This window comes from Lepidochelys kempii, chromosome 3 (assembly GCF_965140285.1).
Source record: "Lepidochelys kempii isolate rLepKem1 chromosome 3, rLepKem1.hap1, whole genome shotgun sequence".
Lineage (NCBI taxonomy): Eukaryota > Metazoa > Chordata > Testudines > Cheloniidae > Lepidochelys > Lepidochelys kempii.
Window position 1 is genome coordinate 38,483,017 of NC_136382.1, and position 23,085 is coordinate 38,506,101.

Here is a 23,085-nt window from a genome sequence, read left to right on the forward strand (position 1 = left end):
GTCTCTGTGTATATAATGTCTTCTGCAGTTTCCACAGTATGCATCCGATGAGGTGAGCTGTAGCTCACGAAAGCTCATGCTCAAATAAATTGGTTAGTCTCTAAGGTGCCACAAGTACTCCTTTTCTTTCTGCTGACTTAATGCACTTAGTGCATTAATGTGGGGGCACACACAATCAACTGTATAAAATTGCTTTCTAAAAAATCGACTTCTATAAATTTGACCTAATTTCGTATTGTAGACATACCCTATGTGTCTATGTACAAGTAAAGTTGAACAGATATACCGGCCCTGCTCCACACTGTACTCAAGCAAAAAAGCAGGTCTGCAATATTTATTTGATTATTCTTTGCAAAGTTATTTATTTTAAATCAATCCCACAGAGTTCCAACACACACACACACTGTACACTAGCCACCCGATTTGTGGAGGGATTCTGCAGGTGCACCATTTTACTTTTGCTTTCTATTTGTGGAACTCTAGTTATAGTCAAGCATTATAGGGGATGTAATCACATGTGAGCGGAAGGATCTGATTAACCTACATTATAATAATTTATTCACTGGTACATCTGTTTCCTTTGATTCTCTTGCATTTTTCTTTTTATCTCAGGTTCGTATCCCTACCTCTTTTTAAATTTAGCCCTATCCTTTCCCCTAATAGAATGTACGTTTCTTCCTGCAACTGATTGTTCATTGTTTTGATTAAAATGCAGAAACTGTTAACTCCCTCGAGGTCATAGGGCCTGGGTACTCATTTAGTCACCCTACCACAAGATGGAACCACCACATATTCCAAATCTAATATAGTTCAAGCAAGATAAGGACTGAGGCAGACCAGCCATCAACCCAAGGATCACAAAGAACTCAGGGCCCATTGGTCTTAAGGTGGCCCTCTAGTGACTTAGAAGGGGAGGGGGCAAATGCCCTCTACCATTCCTGGGAATCATGGGGCTGTATTTAAATCTAGATTCAGAACCTATGATTTTGTGTCACTTTAAAATCTCCAAAATGAAGCACTGAGGATTCTTCATATACTGTGCTTACATTTAGTGATTGGGTGAATCAAAGAATTATTTTTGGTATGAAAATCAGACACTAATTTAAATAATCTCTTTGGGATATTACTCTAATGATAACAATAATATTACAAACCCAAATTACGTCTGTCTTTTTGGTTTGATAAGTTACTATGGGTAGCCTTCCAAGGCAGATATAGAGTATGAAATTACCCAAAGGCCTAGCACAGAACTCCCAGAGTAAAAATACTGTATAATTTACTTTTGAATAGATTGACAGTATTTAATGATATTCTCAGGGCAGGAAAATTAATTTGAGAAAAGCCACCCTTTCTATGATTAATGATTAATTTTCCTTGAATGCTTAGGGCCTGATTACTGATTACTCAAACAGACATATTAAAGTCTTGCATACAGTCTCACTATATTTATATACTTATGGGAGATCCAATCCATTTTTCTGTATCATGAACTTTCTCATACTAGGCCCCAATTCAGCAAAGCACTGAAGTAGGTGCTTAAATCCATCCCTATTAAAGTTAAGCCAGTGTGTCCCAGTGACACACACAGTTCCCTACAGTTCCCTACAATTAGGGTAATAGTCTACTGCTTCATACTTCAGGATTTCACAAACTCAACCAATCCCATTGCCTGACGGATCTCCAAGTCCCAGAAAGAGGGCATCACTTTAGCATGTGCTTTATCTTTAAGCTTGCGCTTAAATCCCTGACTTCAATGAGACTTAAACATGAGCTTAAATGTTATCCTGAATAGGGATGTTTTCCTGAATCAGGGCTCAAAATAGGTCCAAGGAACTCGCACGCTAGCAACATACCTTGGACTGCTCCTGAATAAATTGCAGGGATGCCCCTTGTCTCATGATTCAGTGCCTATTCTGACCTGTCACTTAAGGGGCATAAAGAGTGAAAACCAAAGAGCTAGGAAAGCTCCTGTATGGCTCATCAAACTGGACAAAGGACTACAGGCACAGACCCAACAGGGAGAATCCCATGCACATGGGACCTTCAGAGAAGATACATTTCATACTTTTTTGGTCAATCTTTTGTTTTTCAATAATAAGGGAAAATAAGATGGGCAAAAGTAAAGACTACAATTAAAAAACCCACATAAATATTAACCCAATTGTTCATAAATTTTAAAAATTACGTTAGGAATCATTATTCAAATGTGAAGAACCATTCAATTCTGCATGTCCATAGAGCTGTCTTGTATGATCTAAATGAGTTTGATAAATGCCTGTTAAAATATTATCCATCTGAATGAGGGCATAGTTTTCTTCTAAACCCTATGCTTTAGTCTTCAGGGTATTTGTTTCTGTACAATACAAAAACATGAGACCCATTCTAACATGATAGACAATGCTATCATATGAGAGCCACCACAGAGGAGACTTCCTGAGGAACTGATAATGAGTGCAGGCTTTCCACTCAAAAATATCTTTGCTTGTCATCTATACTTTAGTGAAACTGGTACAACACCTTGATGAACAGGCACAATGTCCTCCGAACAGATGGTCCTGAATGTATGTAGCCAAGAACATCAAATGTGTTTGTGGAGTGCAAGGTTTCAAGCCAAGAATTTTTAAATGGCTGTCTTTCTTGAGCTCATTCCAATTATTACAGGGTATATGGTATCTCTGCTCAGAACTGGATTAAACACAAAAAATAAGAGTTTTTCCAGGAGAACACAATGTGAGGTACAAATCATTTTTAGTATTCCATTGGTGGGGGGGATGCTTTCAGATTAAATCTTTAACCAATGTTGGCTCTCAGTATAAAGCCTGTTGTGAACTGGCAAACCCAAAATTCTCCCCTTCCATCAGGGCTTATTTAATTTTATTTAACCATTTTGATGATGCTTTGGTGAGCTAAATCCACCACTCTGTTTCACTGCTGATGCATGTCTGACTCTACATGTTATATCAGATACCTGCACAGCACAACAGCAGTAAACAGTCAAATTACTACAGTCCCGCAGCTCTCACAGAAATGGAGTGGCAAATTGGGGCAACCATCACATAATTGCAAAGCCCATGATTCTATGGTTTGAAATAGAGTTTGTATTGCTTGGGCAATAGGAAATATACTCTATTTACAAAGGTTTCAGAGTAATAGCCGTGTTAGTCTGTATTCGCAAAAAAGAAAAGGAGTACTTGTGGCACCTTAGAGACTAACCAATTTATTTGAGCATAAGCTGAGCTGTAGCTCACGAAAGCTTATCTCAAATAAATTGGTTAGTCTCTAAGGTGCCACAAGTACTCCTTTTCTATTTACAAAATAAACCAGTGCTGATGCAAAGAAAAGTTTCATATGGGCATGTCATAAATATAAAGGGAAGGGTAAACCCCTTTGAAATCCCTCCTGGCCAGGGGAAAGCTCCTCTCACCTGTAAAGGGTTAAGAAGCTAAAGGTAACCTCGCTGGCACCTGACCAAAATGACCAATGAGGAGACAAGATACTTTCAAAAGCTGGGAGGACGGGGAGAAACAAAGGGTCTGTGTGTCTGTCTATAGTCTGTCTATATGCTGGTTTCTGCCAGGGATAGACCAGGAATGGAGTCTTAGAACTTTTAGTAAGTAATCTAGCTAGGTATGTGTTAGATTATGATTTCTTTAAATGGCTGAGAAAAGAATTGTGCTGAATAGAATAACTATTTCTGTCTGTGTATCTTTTTTGTAACTTAAGGTTTTGCCGAGAGGGGTTCTCTATGTTTTTGAATCTAATTACCCTGTAAGATATCTACCATCCTGATTTTACAGGGGGGATTTCTTTATTTCTATTTACTTCTATTTTTATTAAAAGTCTTCTTGTAAGGAACTGAATGCTTTTTCATTGTTCTCAGATCCAAGGGTTTGGGTCTGTGGTCACCTATGCAAATTGGTGAGGCTTTTTATCCAACATTTCCCAGGAAAGGGGGGGTGCAAGTGTTGGGAGGATTGTTCATTGTTCTTAAGATCCAAGGGTCTGGGTCTGTAGTCACCTAGGCAAATTGGTGAGGCTTTTTACCAAACCTTGTCCAGGAAGTGGGGTGCAAGGTTTTGGGAAGTATTTTGGGGGGAAGGACGCGTCCAAACAGCTCTTCCCCAGTAACCAGTATTAGTTTGGTGGTGGTAGCGGCCAGTCCAAGGACAACAATTTTGTACCTTGGGGAAGTTTTGACCTAAGCTGGTAAAGATAAGCTTAGGAGGTTTTTCATGCAGGTCCCCACATCTGTACCCTAGAGTTCAGAGTGGGGGAGGAACCTTGACATATAAATTGGTTAGTCTGTAAGGTGCCACAAGTACTCCTTTTCTAGTTACAAAATAAACCAGTGCTGATGCAAAGAAAAGTTTCATATGGGCATAATTATTATTTTAATATTTTTGAAGAACTTTCAAAACAGACAGCTTTAGATACAGCCTCCCACCACATTTCCCAGATTAATGGGGACAGCTTAATCATGTCCACAATTAAAGAAGGGGTGCAGGAGATGGCAGAAATCAAGAATAAAAGCAAAGACAAATTATATAATTTATACCGTAATTCGGAAAAGAGATTCACGTGTATGGATCCTTATTGCCCTTTATAGAAATAATTAGATTCTATATGGACATTAGCGGCTACCTGGTCTGAACTCTTTGAAAGACAGGGGCCTTTAATTGTGAATTCACTGAGAGCAAGAATCTTTATGTCTTTATTTGGCTGTAAAGTAAACCTATTGTACGTTTTATTAATATAGTGCCATAAGTAAAAGTAGTAGTAATGTTTATGATTACATAATTCATGTAGGAGTTGTACAACAATAGAAGGTATTAACAACACTTAAAAGTGCCACACAGTCATCTGCACATAAACTGCACAAAAGCTTGCCTTTACATAAAGAAAAGCACAAATCTACATTAATCTATATTACTAAAAAGTAATCAGTAATCTCAGAAAAAAGAAGAATGGAACCTGGAAATCCTTGTTATCAAATCAAAGCTTCTAAAAAATTGCAGAAAACTAAAGACACCTAGAAAGAGAAAAGATGGGGAGAAAACCCTGACACTTTTTTCTTTTTGGATCAAATTCACCATTTTGGACAAATTCTATTCATATCAATAATAATTTGTTTATAGCACCAGGAGTGCATATGGTGGTTTCCAGAGCATGTAAAGATATGGACCCTGCAACAAAACTTACAATTAAATATTTCCATCAGGTTTCTCTTTACTTTGTAATTATTTCTTCGTTCTAAAGATATTGTACCCAAGTAATTAAGTGGCTCTCCTAAAATATCTGCACATCATAACGAGATGTATTTCATTCCTTCTAAAGTAATTTAGGTGGGTAAAGATCAGTCACTGCCACATAACATGTGAAATCTATATTTTTCAGTTCTCCACTTCAAAATCCTTTAATTGCATCTGTCTAGAAAGATCCACAAACATATGAACTTTTTTCCAAATATTTTTTTAAAAATGGGGTTTTGCCCCAAAAAAGCAAAAGAAAGAAATCACATTACTATTGCTTTTCCCAAGAACTCTTCCCTCTTTTAGACATACATAGTAAAACACTTTGCTCCTAATAGGACATAGCTTTTCAACCCATAAGGGTGACTTATGTTTTTTTCCAAAAGGCACCGATAATGAACCCTATAGTTTTTAGAGTAACAGCCGTGTTAGTCTGTCTTTGCAAAAAGAAAAGGAGTACTTGTGGCACCTTAGAGACTAACCAATTTATTTGAGCATGAGCTTTCGTCAGCTACAGCTCACTTTGCATCCGATGAAGTGAGCTGTAGCTTACGAAAGCTCATGCTCAAATAAATTGGTTAGTCTCTAAGGTGCCACAAGTACTCCTTTTCTTTTTGTTTATACTGTAATTCTTACTTAATTAGAGTACTGGATGAACACCTATACTTATATTTTAACCATTTGAAGTCATAACAGTAAGCCTGTTGTTCTTCTTAGAAAATGGGCTGCTGCATGTGGTAACAAGGAACTTCTTTTTGACACCCACACTGAACTCTCAGTTGAGTGAGTTACAGTAATCTAATCTGGAAGTTACAAACAGAACAATCGCAGTTGCTAGGCTGTCATCTGAGAGGAGTCTGCTAGTCAGTTGAAGGAGGGAGACATGTATTTCTTGTTGCTGTTGATATTTGAGTGTTTAAGAGCAGTAATGAGTCCAATAAGACCTAGACATTTCTCACTATCTTGCTAATCAGATGTTGGTGAAATTAATGGCATTGGATTTTTCCACTCTTCCTACTTGCAATCTTGATGAATGGAGTGCAACTAGAGACAGCTCTTTTCAATCCAGATGCTCTCTTAAGACACCTGGGGCTATGTCTACACTGCAGTTAAAACCCATGTCTGGCCTGTGCCAGCTGATTCAGTCTCATGGGGTTCAGGCTAAGGGGCTGTTTAACAGTGGTAGATGTTCAGACTCAGGCTGGAGCCTGAGGTCTGGGACCCTGCTGCCAAACAGGTGAGGCACAAATCACAAAATCCTTGTCCAATGTATATTTTAATAGCTATTAAAAGCTAATTAGAAGCAGCAGGAAGAACTGGGAGGTGGAACCACCTCTAACAGCTTCTTGTGTATACCCATGGGGCCTCTCCCAAGGCCAGGTGACCAGGGAGGTGCAGGGCACAGGCCCCATTCCCAGCTCCACAAGACTCCTGCAGATCAGTCTTAACTGCTACAATTCTGCCAAGGCCTCACCAAGCAGTGGTTACCACAGAAATGCACTTATAAAGTGACTCCTGGGAGTGGTAAATTGCTCTGGTAATAAGGCAGCTTATTCAGGCACTGTTAGCCAAGATTTGAGCCTCACACAGCACTACACTTTGAACATTCTGGCATTGCGTTTCACTGCTGCAGAGAGTGAGTTGTGACATTTAAATCAATCACAACTTGTCCTTAAATCTGTATATATTTATCAATGAAATAAAAAAATATGCAAAATGTATTTTATAGCTTGTGGATATTTTTGGTTATGCTGTGCTTCACGTTGCTGGGCTGATTAGCTGCCATAGTGCAAGGGCTTTTCAGTAGTACAGAAATCACTGTATGATATCACTCTTTCTCAAATTAATTTACTTGCTTCAAGTAGTAGCCCATCTAAATACTCTTCTCAGAGCTATATTTCCAGCTAGGCTGTCAATTTCATTATTATTAACACCTGGGATACACAAATTCTTATTCACATTGAGCACATCTGAATGTTCATTCAGAAGACTTACTTGAGATCAGTCTGCCTTTCTCTATCATTCTTTCGCCTCACAGCTCCCTGCATGATAACTGGTAGAACTGGCAGGTCAGATTTCTGATATATATATATTTATTTATTTTAATTTTAATTTCTAGTTTGTACCCTAAAGAATACTAAAAGGGATGGCCCTTTTTTGTATCTCCTACAAACAGAAAAGATATCTCAGAGAAAGGAAATTACCCTTCCTCCAGGTCACCAATGACAGTTGCGTCTGGATAGGTTCTGTCAGCCTCATTAGTATTAAATCCTTGATTAAATATAATCCTAGTAACTGAATGTATTGACACACTGGGAGAGGTGATTTGTTTTTAATCTTATGTGCAGGACCTTTCTATCATGTAGAGATTTTATATCTCCCAAAGATAATATGGTGTGTAGGACACCTGGATTTCCAGTTTCTCATGTTCTTTGTATGCAATTTTTACTTGTATACTGAAGCTGGACATGATTTTTAGGAAGGAAAATGTAGCTATTAGAGGTACCCCTGCGCATTTGTATCCATCAATATACTGTAAGAAAGAACCCTAATTGGATCAGCAACTCATATCTTGTAATAATCATTAATGTCATTTTCTGTGATGTTGACATGCAATAATTCAAAATGGATGGAGTTCACAGCCAAAATAACTAGTTTGTACACTTATCCATATGCTTGTGGGACTGACTGAAGAGTCTAATCTTCAGCCCCAAGCTGCAGTAGACAGTGCATATGTATGGCTCCTCCCACACTTTGTTTACTAGGTAAGTGGTTCTACACTGTTTGCTGGCCAATTGGCCATTACCCTGCCATTTCCTTGGCCCACCCATGGTGTATCCCCTCATCAGTCCCAAACAGGTAACTACAGCAGCTCTGCTCCACAGTAGGCAGAGGCATGTATTCCCACTGTGTGAACATAGTGTAGCACTAACCCCTGTTCAATGCTACTCACTGCCTTCCTCGGACATACAGTTGCAGGATTTCTTTCAACATACGTCTTTTAGGGACAGATTTTCAATCTTGAGTTCAATAGGTACCCCCCAAAAAACATGCATGCACCGAGTGCTCCCACAAAGCCCAGTGTTTGTGCATGAAAGTTATAAAAATTACCTACATTGTTACAAATTTGTGTGTCTAATTATTTAATTTAAACGTACAAATGTAATTTTTGAGTGAACCTGTTGTGTCCACGATGGCCCTAAATGACTTTCTTTTATTGAAAACTTCAATTTAGGATGATTGCTCTAATCATAAAATAATGGTATTCTCCTTATTCCTAGTTGCCTACTTTTTAGTGTATTATTGTTTATTTTCTTGCCATGCTTGTACTGTGCATTTTTAAGAGTGAAGTCCACCTTAGTGACCTCTATGCTGGGATAAATTCCATCCTTAGTATAGGGCTTAATTGGTACATAAGGTGTTGTTTAGGTTATTTGGACTGGATGATTGTCAGTGTAATGCTTTAATTATTGTGTTTTATTATACTGATTCATATATTTATTCAGCATTGTTGACGGCTGCCTATTTGCATCTAGGCAGGTTTAGTCATAGCATATGGCGATGATTTACATTTCTGGGAAAAGATTCTAGTTGGCTTATATTTGTTTATTCCATGTTATTAAGCAATGCAGAAATTTTCTCATGTCAAATATTTTTCCCCACAAAGGAATCTTAAGGGCAGTGTTTATAATCAGGATGTGCTACTGTCAAAAAAATTTCTAAAGTGAGCATTTATCAGATAAAATTTTAACTACCATTCCCCAAGAACTTTGTAAGACTACAGATTTTTTGAAATCAGAATCAGAGACAACTGTCCATAAACAGCCATTCAACATTTGCTGAAAGACCAACATACCGTAATGCTGATGTAATGATCCATAAATATACTTAATTCTGAGTTACAGTGAACTTCATTTTCAAAAAAGACTATCATATGCATAACACCAGAAACCTATTTAAGTATAGAGATATATATTTTACCTGCTTGGTCTTTAAATATTTTTGATATGACGACGGGCACTTTGTGCTCAGCACCACCCTGTAAAAGATGTGCATAAATAATGAAATCGCATTTGAGACCACCATGCACTAAACATACTGAAGTTTAAAAAGAGAAATGAAATCAAAACATTATCCATACCTTTATACTTAAGCCCAAGCCACCAACTGGTTGTCTATGAAGTGTAACAGTTCTGTGCTTTAAAAAAGGGTAGAAAAAATAAATTTTGGTGAAAATACAATGCCTGGACATGCATTTCAAATGTATGCTACTTAAACAGTTTTATTTACCTATTATATTAATTTTGAAAATTTTCTGTTATATCAGAGGATGATGTTCACTCCATCCAGAGGGCTGATGCAAGACTATGAACATGACATAAGTCCACTTAATAACTCAACATAGAGCTTTATTTATAGAGAGAGCTTTGAACAGATCTTTGTACTGGTGTGAATTTCACTTATAAATTTTATTATGAAGGTGGAAGCAGACCCAGAGAAGGGGGCCCAGGGTGAGTTTAATTATAAGACAGGAACAAAGAAGATTAGAGCTGTGTGAGCTCTGGAATTTTGGTTGAAGCACAAAGGGACATATGAATCTTTAGCACATCTGGCATGTAAATCTCTCTCAACGCTGGCTAGAACAGTGCCAGGCAAACACCTGTTCTTGTTTACAATATCACCTGACAGAGAGAAGCAGGCAGCATTATCTCCTGCCAATGTAAACAAACTTCAAGAGGACCAGTCGACCAGTCAGAGAACACTTCAACCTCCCTGAGATTTTTTAGCTTCGCCTATCATTTAGGAAGCAGTAATGTTGGCTACTAGTGAAAATAGCAGCAGCAGAGGAGAACGGACAGATTTAACTGCTAAAGTCTGTGACACAGTCAATCTGGTCGATTCATATCACCTGCAGTTTTGTGACAGAATACACTGCAGTTTATTCTGAGGCTCTGTTTAACTTTGCCTCAGGCTTGTTTCGCTCCAGAATGGTGGAACATTTTATTTAGAATTGTGTTTTCATATATGAATACTTAACTGGGATTAAGAATAGGCCAAGAAAGTTTGTGATGTTTTAAATTTTGTACTGTTATATTTAGCCACCAGAGTTTATAAACAGAGCTAAACATTTTCTCCAAATTTATACTCTAAGATTCTCCTAGTGAGAGGCCCAGATTGTGTTGCTGCAGCCATTCAGCTAGGATTATGACTTTTTTAATGCTAGAGAATATTGGGATTTACAAGAAGAAAAGCTAGATAATTATTGTTATTAAAGATTTATATTGTAGTAGTGTCTAGAGACTTCAACGTACTTGGCCATATGGCAAATGACAGTCCCTTCCCTCCAGTCAGGCAGGAAATAAGGCATAAATTTTTAATAGTAGAGTAATTAACCACTGGAACAATTTACAAGGGTCACAGTGGTTTCTCCATCACTAACAATTTTTAAATTAAAACTGGCTGTTTTGCTAAACTATATACTTGAGGAAATATTTTTGGGAAGTTCTATGGCCTGTGCTATACGGGGGTCAGACTAGATGATGACAATGGTCCCGCCTGACCTTAGAATCTATTAATCAGTGAGTTTGTAATCTAAACATGAGAAAAACAAAGGGGCGATGGGGAGTCCAACTGGACATAAATCCAAGGTAGAGATGGCAGGTTCCATCCAGACCAGAGTTTACTTCTAATATTGTTGGAGTTACAAAAGGTCCTAGATACTGCCTCTCTAATACTAGGCCTACTCACTAGAGCTCGTAGTGCATAGGATGTGTGTGTATATGTCTGAATATTGTCTGTGTGTTTCTTCTTTGGTTTCTTCTGTTGCTTTGCACCAATAAATTACCCTACACTTAAGGAATTGACAAATTTATACCCTCCAAACTTGAATTTCACATGTGCAGGCAGCTGCAGAGACAGAAATAGGCACTCTTCTCCGTTGTGAAGAAACTAGCAAAGGAAATGTTTTCTTCTCATAAAAGATGAATAAATCCAAGATTGTTTAATTTTTCTGGAGTCCTTTGGGAGTTTATGCCTTTTAATGTAAATTAACCTGCCTCAAAGAAAAATAAAATAAAAGAGTCCTCCACTGATACCTTGGCATTTTATGCATTGTGGCAATAATTCCCAGAGATTGATTATTTCCACAGATTTTATAGTCAATTCCCTGTTCTTTTGACGTTCTGCACAAGTATGTCCCTGTTCTGCTCCATTTAATCCCTTAACACTTATCCCTAGGCAATCTCATCTACTGTCTTGGCTTCAGCTAGTACAATAACTTTCAAGTCAATCTTTCTGCTTTGACCTTTTCCCCTTCTGTGCAGCTCCGCATCTCTGTCTGTCTGACATCTTCCTAGATATCTAAACTCAGCATGATTAAAACTAAATTTATCCATTTCCCACTTTCTGCCACTTGCATCAACTCTTCCTTTGCCATCTGTCAGAACTCCATTCTCTCTCCTGGGATAGCACTTGAAAGCTAGTGCTGGGAGAAGCATACCCCACTCTGTCACAGAGGCAATGTATGTCTGAATCAAATTATTGACTCATCTTGTTCAATGTGTGGAAATGTAGGACTCTGATTGCACTAGCCTGAATCATACCCAAAGACAACCCATTATATTGCATTCCAAACAGCCATCCTGTCCAGGACAGACTTTGGACATCTCACTGAAGAACTAACCCTAATGGCCATCAAAACTTCAATCAGGGTCCAACTGCTTTGATTCTCTCTCAACTGCTGGTCCACTGCCATGAAACAATGAGTTTTCTGCACAGATGCCTTGCAGAGAGGTAGGGGTAAGCATAAGTGGTGGGTCTGCAGCATCTTAGTCTGGGTTTATGGGACAGAGATGTGGCCCTATTTAAAAGCATGGTCCTGCTCTGTGCAGAAAGGCCACCTATCATCACACATAAGAAGGATTTGCAGGAGAAGTCTGCCTAGCCTGAAATGATGACAAACCATGGACTTACAGAAGGAATGAGATAAGACTAGGGGAGAGTGTGTCTTTGGACTTTTTTGTTTTGTTCAAAGATCTATAGCTCTTGAAAAAAGAAAAGAAGTACTTGTGGCACCTTAGAGACTAACAAATTTATTTGAGTATAAGCTTTTGTGAGCTAATGCATCCAATTAAGTGAGCTGTAGCTCATGAAAGCTTATGCTCAAATAAATTTGTTAGTCTCTAAGGTGCCACAAGTACTCCTTTTCTTTTTGCAAATACAGACTAACACGGCTGCTACTCTGAAACCTATAGCTCTTGAGTATTTTTAAAGTCACAGTAACTGTGGTTGAGAAATTCCTTTGCTAAATCTGTGTTCCTTGCTTCCCTGCCATGTTGTCACAGAAGGAATTAATCTAGAAGCCCCAAAGTGCTCACATATCATGTGGTGTACATATAAGGGGATGGGGTGTGCTCAGAAAATCTCAGACACTGATATTGGGGTCTAGGATGGCTGGATGGTGGCATCCCATGTCCCAAGAAGTCTGACCCTGGAAGTGTGCTCTAGGGTTACAGTGCTGGAAACTGTGACTAGACTATACCTGGACCCAGTTAGTTTGGAAGCACAAGGGACCCAGTAAGCAGTTCCACTTACAACAGATTGGTGACAATCTAGATGGATACTGGACCAGGTTGTAACAGTCCCTCTAACAAAGTGTAAGTATTATGTCCCTCTTCAGCCTACTGGATGAACTGTTTCGAGCCATTCCCACTTGTGTGATACACTCATGTACTCTCTCCTCCGAGTCTCAAAGTAAAAAATGAGCCCTAAGCTATTTTATTTAGGGAAAAAAACACATAAGTGAGTCTTTGCTGTGTTCCTGTTCTAGACTGTAATCATTAAGCTTCAGAGACCTTGTGACAAAATCAAAGGTGATTCTGCATGTAGAGAGAACCTATGCTGGTGTAATTACAACTGTTTTCTGGCTTCCTCAATATGTATGTGACATGGAATTAGATTCATACACTTAATTAAACTCCTTTAGAGTCACACTATTGCCAACATGTACTTTACCTTACATCACCTTTAAATTTGGCCCACTGAGTCTGAGTGTAAGGGAATCTAAATTGGTAAAAACACACATGCTGGGGGATAACAGGAAGTAACAGGAAGGGGTAACATAGCATAAATTAAAACAGGTCACACCATTTGGTAACGGAATCTAACTCTACACATCACCTCTTAAATTAGCTTGTTGTTTTTTTATCTGCTTGCAAAGTTTTGTGTGGAAACCAATGGCACCATATAAATAATAAATGTCTTCATCTCAGAACAGTACCTTGGGAAATCAGATTAGAGAATGGAATTAGTACTAAACTTCAATAATCTTGTATTCCTTCTACTTATGGTACACCAAGTTTCAAGTCCTTCCTAAAACTGGAATCTTTTACTAATTATTTTCCAATAGACTTGAAATTCTCTTCTGTAATACCAGTTTCTATGAAATCTCACCTAGATGAGAAAGAATTTACAAAATTATCACCCCATCTTATCTAGCCTTCCCTGCAAAGGCTCTAGAAATGGTGGTGATGCCTCAGATGCTGAAACAATTAAGTGAGAATGAAATATTTGATAAATTCGAGTCAAGATTTCAGCTTTTACACAGCATCGAGGCTTTCCTTCTAAGGATTTCTAGTATGGTTTATAGAACTGTAGGGTCAAATATCCATGCTTTAAATTATTAGATTTATCTGTAGCTCTTGATACAGATTAGGTAGTAGGTCATTCTCGAAAGATAGGATGATGTTAAGTTAGCTTGACAGAAGAGTTTACCTCTGGAAAAGTCTTTTATATCTTCATATCTACCAATATGAAGTGATATAAATGCAGCTTAACTGACAGAGTCAGCAGCCAATACAATTACTACACTTTTAGCATTACCCACTTTCTCTCTACCAGCATTCAAGATATATACTTTCTCTTTCCTAGGAAAGCTTTTCTATATTCCTACCTATTTCCATCATTGCCCCATCACCATAGTGTCAGCAGTCCACAGCATTGAAGAAAAACCTTTTAGTTACTAAGTATATTCTATGTGAAGCTTAATAATGAACAACACACATTAATGAACAAACAGACATTGCCTATTTTCTATGTAAGACAGTCCACACTGAGGGATGTAAGATGGGGAAAAGATTTGTGTGTGTGCCACACTTAAATTGTATTATCAGTCCACCAGTATGGATTCATTATTTCCAAACAGCACTGTAAAATGATCTACAAGGTAACTATTTTCTCCTCAGAAACCATCTCTACTGCAACTCCTAAAAAGAAATAAGCCAATTGGCTTGGAGGAAGGGTGTACAGAATATATTTTATAGATATAGACATATGTATGAACACATCTCTTTCCCCCTCATATATTTGTCTCCTTAAATTGTAAGCTCACAAGACAGGAACGTGTCTTCATATATGATTTGGGGAAGAATTATGCTGAGAGATGCAGTTAATAGTAGTATTATTGTGATGAATATTTCCTTAGTCAGATATTACTGGACGGCAGTTAATGAGTATTTTATTATCTTGTGTGTCATAGAAAGCAACCAGAAAGCAAGAAAGAGCCAACAGAAATCCAGAGAAACTGTCTTGAGTATGTTTCAGAGTAGCAGCCATGTTAGTTTGTACTCGCAAAAAGAAAAGAAGTACTAGTGGCACCTTAGAGACTAACCAATTTATTTGAGCATAAGCTTTCATGAGCTACACCTCACTTCATCGGATGTGTGGGAACACAGACATTGCTCCTTGGGGCAGAGGACTGGCTCGAAAGACCGGCTTGGAGACTGAGAGCAAGGAAACTGCCTCCAGTTGATTATTCCTCCTCTGTTCAGGGAAACAGGATTTTGTGTGCATTCTTTGTAAATAGCCAGGATTGCACCAAAGAAATATCTGACTCATTTAATCAATGTTCCTCCTAACAGAAACAGTGCACAAGGCCCCCAGTATTGACTAATAACTTGGGCCAAGGAGCAACAATGTAGTGCTGGTTTCTTATTCCCAGCTGCTTCTACAGATGCACAAGCTCTTCATGAGAAAGAACAGCCTGGAGACCTGTAAAAAGAAGCTGGAAATAAAAAGGAAACCGATTACCTCGATCTACTACTGTCAAGGTTCCTCCCCCACTCTGAACTCTAGGGTACAGATGTGGGGACCTGCATGAAAAACCTCCTAAGCTTATCTTTACCAGCTTAGGTCAAAACTTCCCCAAGGTACAAAATTGTTGTCCTTGGACTGGCCGCTACCACCACCAAACTAATACTGGTTACTGGGGAAGAGCTGTTTGGACGCGTCCTTCCCCCCAAAATACTTCCCAAAACCTTGCACCCCACTTCCTGGACAAGGTTTGGTAAAAAGCCTCACCAATTTGCCCAGGTGACTAGAGACCCAGACCCTTGGATCTTAAGAACAATGAACAATCCTCCCAACACTTGCACCCCCCCTTTCCTGGGAAATGTTGGATAAAAAGCCTCACCAATTTGCATAGCTGACCACAGACCCAAACCCTTGGATCTGAGAACAATGAAAAAGCATTCAGTTTTTTACAAGAAGACTTTTAATAAAAAATAGAAGTAAATAGAAATAAAGAAATCCCCCCTGTAAAATCAGGATGGTAGATATCTTACAGGGTAATTAGATTCAAAAACATAGAGAACCCCTCTAGGCAAAACCTTAAGTTACAAAAAAGATACACAGACAGAAATAGTTATTCTATTCAGCACAATTCTTTTCTCAGCCATTTAAAGAAATCATAATCTAACACATACCTAGCTAGATTACTTACTAAAAGTTCTAAGGCTCCATTCCTGGTCTATCCCTGGCAGAAACCAGCATATTGACAGACACAGACCCTTTGTTTCTCTCCCTCCTCCCAGCTTTTGAAAGTATCTTGTCTCCTCATTGGTCATTTTGGTCAGGTGCCAGCGAGGTTACCTTTAGCTTCTTAACCCTTTACAGGTGAGAGGAGCTTTCCCCTGGCCAGGAGGGATTTCAAAGGGGTTTACCCTTCCCTTTATATTGATGACAACTACAGACTATATAGGAACAGGAAGAGAGGAAACAAGAGCCAACCTTAAGGACTGGAGATACCAATGAGACTGGCGCTGTCAGACACCATCTGAAGAAATATTAAAGGGAGAAGGGAGGGGAGTAAATAAAACAGTAAGAAAATGTTTGAAGGGAAGGAGGAGGAGAAGTAGACCAAGCAGCAGTGGAATGTTATGCCAGAGGAAAATAGCACTATATAGATGAGAGGAGGAAATAACCTAAAGAACAAAATAAGTTAGTTTGATTAACCTTTTTTTTTAAAAGGACAAAACACTTATATAGTGATAAATACTGGCCAAATGATACATTTTGTGTCCATGATTGCTGTAGTTACTACAGAGAGATTATGAGATCAAGACTGAGTTGGGAGCTGAACCATGAGACAACCTCTCTAGGTATATGTGGTCCTCCCTATGACCAAATTTAACTATTTAGCTTGAGGTGATATTGTTTACATACATATGTAGCTACATACTGTGATAATTGCTCACTCCATAGAATATAAATAGCAGCACTCTAAGATGTACCACATTTTCAAGATCGTTCTACATTTCAGCTGAATTGGGCTGCCTATTCTACCAAGTCCTTGGCAAAGTTCCACTGATGGGGCAGAGAGACTTTAAACTCAAATTCTCTGTGGCTGAGGGGAAAATACACAGTTGGGAAGCCATATGTTCTGTTCTTTATATTTATAAGAGAAAACACAGCAATGGCCAAAATGTTAAATGCCTTTTTTGTTTCAGTTTTCACCAGACAAATAACATAGTGAACATCAGCATAAATGGGGAAGGATCTGAGGCTAAAATAGGGAAAGAAAAAGTTAAGAGTTACTTAGACAAGTTAGATGTCTTCAAGTTGGCAGGTCCTGATGGAATGCATCATAGACTACTTAAGGAACTGGCTGAAGAGATCTCTGGGCCATCGTTAGCAATTGTCCTTGAGAACTCATGGAGGATAGAGGACAGGAAAAGGACAAATATAGTATCTTGCTATAAAAAGGGGAATAAGAACAACCCATGGAATTATAGACCAGTCAGCTTAACTTTGGTATCCTGAAAGATAAAGGAGCAAATGATCAATAATTAATTTGCAAGCCCCTGGAAGATAATAAGGTGATAAGTAACAGTAAATATGGATTTGTCAAAAACAAATCATGTCAAACCAACCTAATATACTTCTTTGACAGGGTAACTAGCTTTATAGATGGAGGGAAGAAGTAGATATTATATATCTCAACTTTAGAAAGGTTTTTGATACTGTCTCACGTGACCCTCTCATAAGCAAACTTGGGAAATATAGCCTAGATGAAACTACTATAAGGTGGGTGCATAACTGGTTGGAAAACTGTACTCAGAGAGTAATTATCAATGGTTCACAGTCAAGCTGGGAGGGCATATTGCTTGGGTTCCTTCAGGGATCTGTTCTAGGTCTGGTTCTAGTTAATATCTTCATAAATGATGTGGTTAATGGCATAGGGATTATGGAGTTTGTGGACAATACCAGGCTGGGAGGGGTTGCAAGAACTTCTGAGAACAGGATTAGCATTCAATATGATCTTGACAAACTGGAGAAATGTTCTGAAATAAATAAGGTGACATTCAATAAAGACAAGTGCAAAGTACTGCACTGAGGAAGGAATAATCAATTTCACAAATGCAAAATGGGAAATGATTGTCTTGGAACGAGTACTGCAGAAAAGACGCTGCAGTTATAGTGGATTACAAACTAAATATAACAATGGGATACAGTTGGGAAAAAAGTGAACATAATTCTGGGGATGTATTAGCAAGTTGTAAGCAAAATACTAGAAGTAATTCTTCCACTCTCCTCAACTAGAGGCCTCAACTAGAGTGCTGTGTCCAGTTCTGGGCACCACATTTTGGGAAAGATGTGGACAAATTAGAGAAAGTCTAAAGAACAGCAACAAAAATGATTAAAGTTCTAGATAACATGACCTACAAGGAAAGATTGATTAAAAATGGGTTTGTTTAATCTGTAGAAGAGAAGATTAAGGAGGGACATAATAGTTTTCAAGTAAGTAAAAGTTGTAATAAAGACGAGAGTGATAAATTGTGCTTCTGATCCACAGAGGACAGGACAAGAAGTAATGAGGTTAAATTGCACCAAGGGAGATTTAGGTTAGACATTAGGAAAAACTTACTAACTGTAAGGGTAGTTAAGCACTGGAACAAATTACGTAGGCAGGTTGTGGGATTTTTGTCATTAGAGGTTTTTAAGAATCAGTTAGACAGGGATGGTCTAGATAAGACTTAGTCCTGGCTCAGTAACAGGGGACTGGATTAGATGATCTATTGAAGTACTTTCCAGTCTTCATTTCTAAGATTTCTATGTACCCGCCATAGCCCTTATTACTGAGCAAGAGCTCATAATATCCTACCTTAAGATGACAATGAAGTATTATTCCTCCATTTTATAGTTACATTAGATGAGAGATTGCACAAGATCATTTCAGGCAAAGCTGGGAATTGAATCAAGTCTCTAATATTCAAGTCTTATTCACTCAGCCACATAGATCAAAATTAACTTGCCAGATCTATGGATTTGCTTATCTTGTCTATAAGCACTGCTCTAACATTAGACAATACTCTTCCCCCACATCCAAGAACAGAACCCAGGAATACTGACCTTCAGCACTGGGCTAGTATCAAGCAAACTGTTTTGTAATCCACTGGAAAAAAAAAAGATTAAGTACTTCAAGTAGCTGGTCCGTTTTGTTGATCGAGTGTTAGAGGTCTGTTCTGGGCATCTAAAGTTTCAGGGTTTGTACTTTGCTAATGATCCTTATTGCTACACATGAATAAAAAATGTTTTTTTTCCAGCTCTCTTTTAAAAACTGGTTCACACAGTGAGAAATCAACCTAAAACATGTTTTACAGTTAAAAACTATAATGATCTGTTAATCATGGCATGACACACACAAAAGCCACAGGTGTACCCCATTTGCATCATTTGTATAGAAGAACACAAGAATGGTCACATCAAAGGTCCACCCAGTCCAGTATCCTGTCTTCCGACAGTGGCCAATGCCAGGCGCCCCAGAGGGTATGAACAGAACAGGTAATCATCAAATGATCCATTCCCTGTCTCCCATTCCCAGCTTCTGGCTTGTAAATGTTTGGTTGCTTATGTTACACATTGGCATGTAAAAAGGTGATGAAACATGATACAGACTGCAGTCCATTGGCATTCTCTATATGCTGCAACCATAATTGGACTGATCTTTTTGTTGTATGCATATGTTCTTCCTGTAACCTTTAAAGAATTGTGCATCAAGCCTTGCAACAGAATCTAAATTATATCATTGCAATTTACCAGTCTTGACAGACTTCCACAGTTCTGTGTAGAACAGAAGATCCGTTTCAGTTTTATTAAGGATTTATGTGCCCCTGAATGGTTTACTGCCTAGCTACTTTAATAGCGTGCTGCTTCCCAATTATCTGGTAGATAATTGTGCTTGTTCTCTGCTAGACTATTGACTATTCTTGATGTGCAAAATTCTTCGTTTGGAGCTCAGTACTGTCCATGTTATCTTCCTCCTCTATAAAAAGAAAAGGAGGACTTGTGGCATCTTAAAGACTAACAAAGTTATTTGAGCATAAGCTTTCATGAGCTACAGCTCACTCTATGGCATCCATTAGTCTTTTCTTATAAGCTACTGAAAGCTTTCCTATTTTGAACAACAAACTAAAGCCTAATCAGTCTGTTGTATTTCTTATTTATTCCATGGTCCAAACTTTAACTTTTGTAAAATGATCTTAAAGTGCCAGAAATAGGGTGGTATTATGTGAACAGGGTTTCCTACAGTATTATTTGATTGCTATTTCCTCAATATCTGGGTCAACTTTTCAAGGGCACGGAAAACAAATATCAGAGGGTTAAATACTCTATTTTCCTCTTACAAACACTGATGTCTAAGTTTCAGAAGGCAGAATCTTCCTTTAATCATCTGTTTTATATTTTCATATCCATGAAGGAATCTTTATTTACGTGTTCTTTTGAAATTCTTTGGAAAATAAAAGGAGTACTTGTGGCACCTTATAGACTAACCAATTCATTTGAGCATGAGCTTTCGTGAGCTACAGCTCACTTCATCGGATGCGCATCCGATGAAGTGAGCTGTAGCTCGCGAAAGCTTATGCTCAAATAAATTGGTTAGTCTCTAAGGTGCCACAAGTACTCCTTTTCTTATTGTAAGGAGGGTGATCACTTTAGATAAGCTATTACCAGCAGGAGAATGGGGTGGGAGGAGGTATTGTTTCATGGTCTCTGTGTATATAATGTCTTCTGCAGTTTCTACTGAATGCATCCAATGAAGTGAGCTGTAGCTCACGAAAGCTCATGCTCAAATAAATTGGTTAGTCTCTAAGGTGCCACAAATACTCCTTTTCTTTTTGCAAAGACAGACTAACACGGCTGTTACTCTGAAACCTTTGGAAAAGAAACACTTCACTGGAGACATCAGAAGAGTCTTGGAATAGGCAAAGAGGTATCTGGGTATTTGTCTGGATCCTTACTTGGGCTACTAGGCCATTCATTCTTGTCTCTCCTGTATGTGTGTACCCTCTAAAGCTTTGCTCAGGTACACTTGTCCCTCCCCTTATTGACAGCTGAGTGAGACTCACCACACCTTCTGCTGGCTGTTGCTGTTTTTTTTAATCACCAGGGAAGTCAACTGATGAGTGAGACTAAGCCCCGCCTGCCTGTCTTGCCATTTGTCTCACAGCTACAGCACCCCACTTCCACCGGGTAATGTTAGGACAAGCCTCCCTCCTGAAACTGGGCAGCTAGCTGATCTCTTAGCCAGGAATTGCATGTCCCCATCATGCTACCACCTTCCTAACCTTACTGCAGCTAGCCTTTCAGGGAGTAAACCCTCTTACAACTTCCAAGCCAAAAGCCTGTGTTTGATATCTCTTTGCCAGCCTTGTCCTGATTCCCAAGGTAAGTCAGAAACTGTTTTGCTGTGTGGGAAGGGATGATTAGGGGTGAAAAGAAACTGGAAAGATTACTTGTTTTGAAATGGATGGCAGGCAGAGAGAGCAAGAATTGTGAGTAAGGGAGAAGTAAGAAGAGATAGATTTGCTGGGGGAAAGATATATACGAGATGTGATGAGAAGGAGTGGGGAGGAGCAAGCAGTTTCTGGACAAGAAATTAGGGCTGAAGACAAGTGGATGGAGGGAGAGAAGAGAATGCATGGGGAAAAAAAGAAAGGCCAAGCCATGCATTGAGGGGATGAGACATGTAGATAGGGAGGAAAATGTGGAGTGAAAGAATAGAAAGACATAGTAAATTAAGTTAAACAACTGACTAATCACACCTAAATAGTGTGTGGTACATAATAAGACATGTCTATACACACGTCCCTTATACTTGAAAGAGCAATTGGGAATTTAGGAAAGACATTTACCTGCTCCTAGTGCAATTCATGTCCTTCTCTGGATACTACTAACCATTCAGCCAGCAATGATTTATCCCTGGCTGATAATGGTACTTCTGAAGAACAATTGTGGGCATTTTCAATATACCAGATTTCACCTCTATTTTCAAAATGTTTTCCTAGGAATCTACATGCTCACAAAGGCTTTAATTCTTCCCCCTCTTCTCCACAACCCTCCACCACGACACATACACACACACATACTCCCCAAAACAATAAATTATTATTTTGTGGGCTGGTCAAAATATTCTAGATTTGCCAGTCTAGTCTGAGTCAGAAACAGAAATTCTTTAGAAAAAGGCATTAAATTTCAGTCAAATATAAATGGGCTCAACAGATCTTCATCTTCAGTATAATGCTAGGGCCTGTGGAAGCAATGCAAAACCACTTCATCTGATAGCTGTGGAAAATGGGCAAAGCCTAACAAGGCTACTGCATTCTGAGTACATGTGGCTTAAGAAATGAGTCCAAGAACTATGTTTGGCTTCCCTGAATGTGGGAACAATGAATAGGAAGATAAGAAAAGTAGCTGAGATATCGAGGAGAGTGCACATACCTGTATACATGAGACAAAATGGAAGGGATCAAAATCCATGAACGTTGGGGAGGATTAAAAGATGATGTATCATGGTTTAGTAGTAAAGAGAAATGGAGTAGGAATCATTGTAGCAGAAACTTTACAAAATAAAGTAGTGGACATCCAAAGGAAGAGTACCTGCCTGACAAAAGGTTGGAGTAGTACTTAGCAGAGACCAACTATTTAATGTTATATATGGATATGTGCTGCAAGCTGGTTGTACAACAGATGAGGAGGAATTCCAGATACCTCTGGACCAAGTGAAATGTGAAGTACTACAATCTGAGTGCCTGATTTTCAGAATGGATCTCAATGGACATGACAACTGTCAAGGAAGCTGAGGCTTTGAATCCAGAAATGAAGCTGGTGCGGATATCAGATTTAGGCAGAGCAAATGGCTTGTTTGTTGCCAAGACATATTTGTAGAGAGAGAGGAGCACTTAATTACATACAAGAGTGGTGCTAGTAGGTCCCAGATTCACTACTTCCTGACAAGAAGAAGAAATTTAAAAAAACACTAAAGACTGTAAAGTTACTGACTTCTGGGTACTCTTCTGGCTCTGAACTTTGGCTGAACTTTGTGATTTTGTCCTAACTCATAACTATTTCACATTTGGGGACAATGTGTACCTTCAAATCAGTGTCACTGCTATGGGTACCCGCATGGCCCCACAGTATGCCCACACTTTTATGGCTGACTTTGAACAACACTTCCTTAGCTCTCGTCCCCTAATGCCCCTACTCTACTTGTGCTAAATTG

The 23,085-nt window shown here is 38.7% G+C and overlaps 1 protein-coding gene across 1 annotated transcript in view; it reads right to left on the bottom strand.

Moving 5' to 3' along the window:
- SNTG2 (syntrophin gamma 2) overlaps positions 1-23,085 on the bottom strand; it is a 295,545-nt gene that overhangs the window by 260,717 nt on the left and 11,743 nt on the right. The window contains exons 3-4 of the mRNA XM_078851956.1: positions 9,391-9,447; positions 9,231-9,288 (exon numbers count right to left, since the gene is read on the bottom strand). Coding sequence (XP_078708082.1) covers positions 9,231-9,288; positions 9,391-9,447 — 115 coding nt within the window. The remainder of the gene's footprint in view (positions 1-9,230; positions 9,289-9,390; positions 9,448-23,085) is intronic.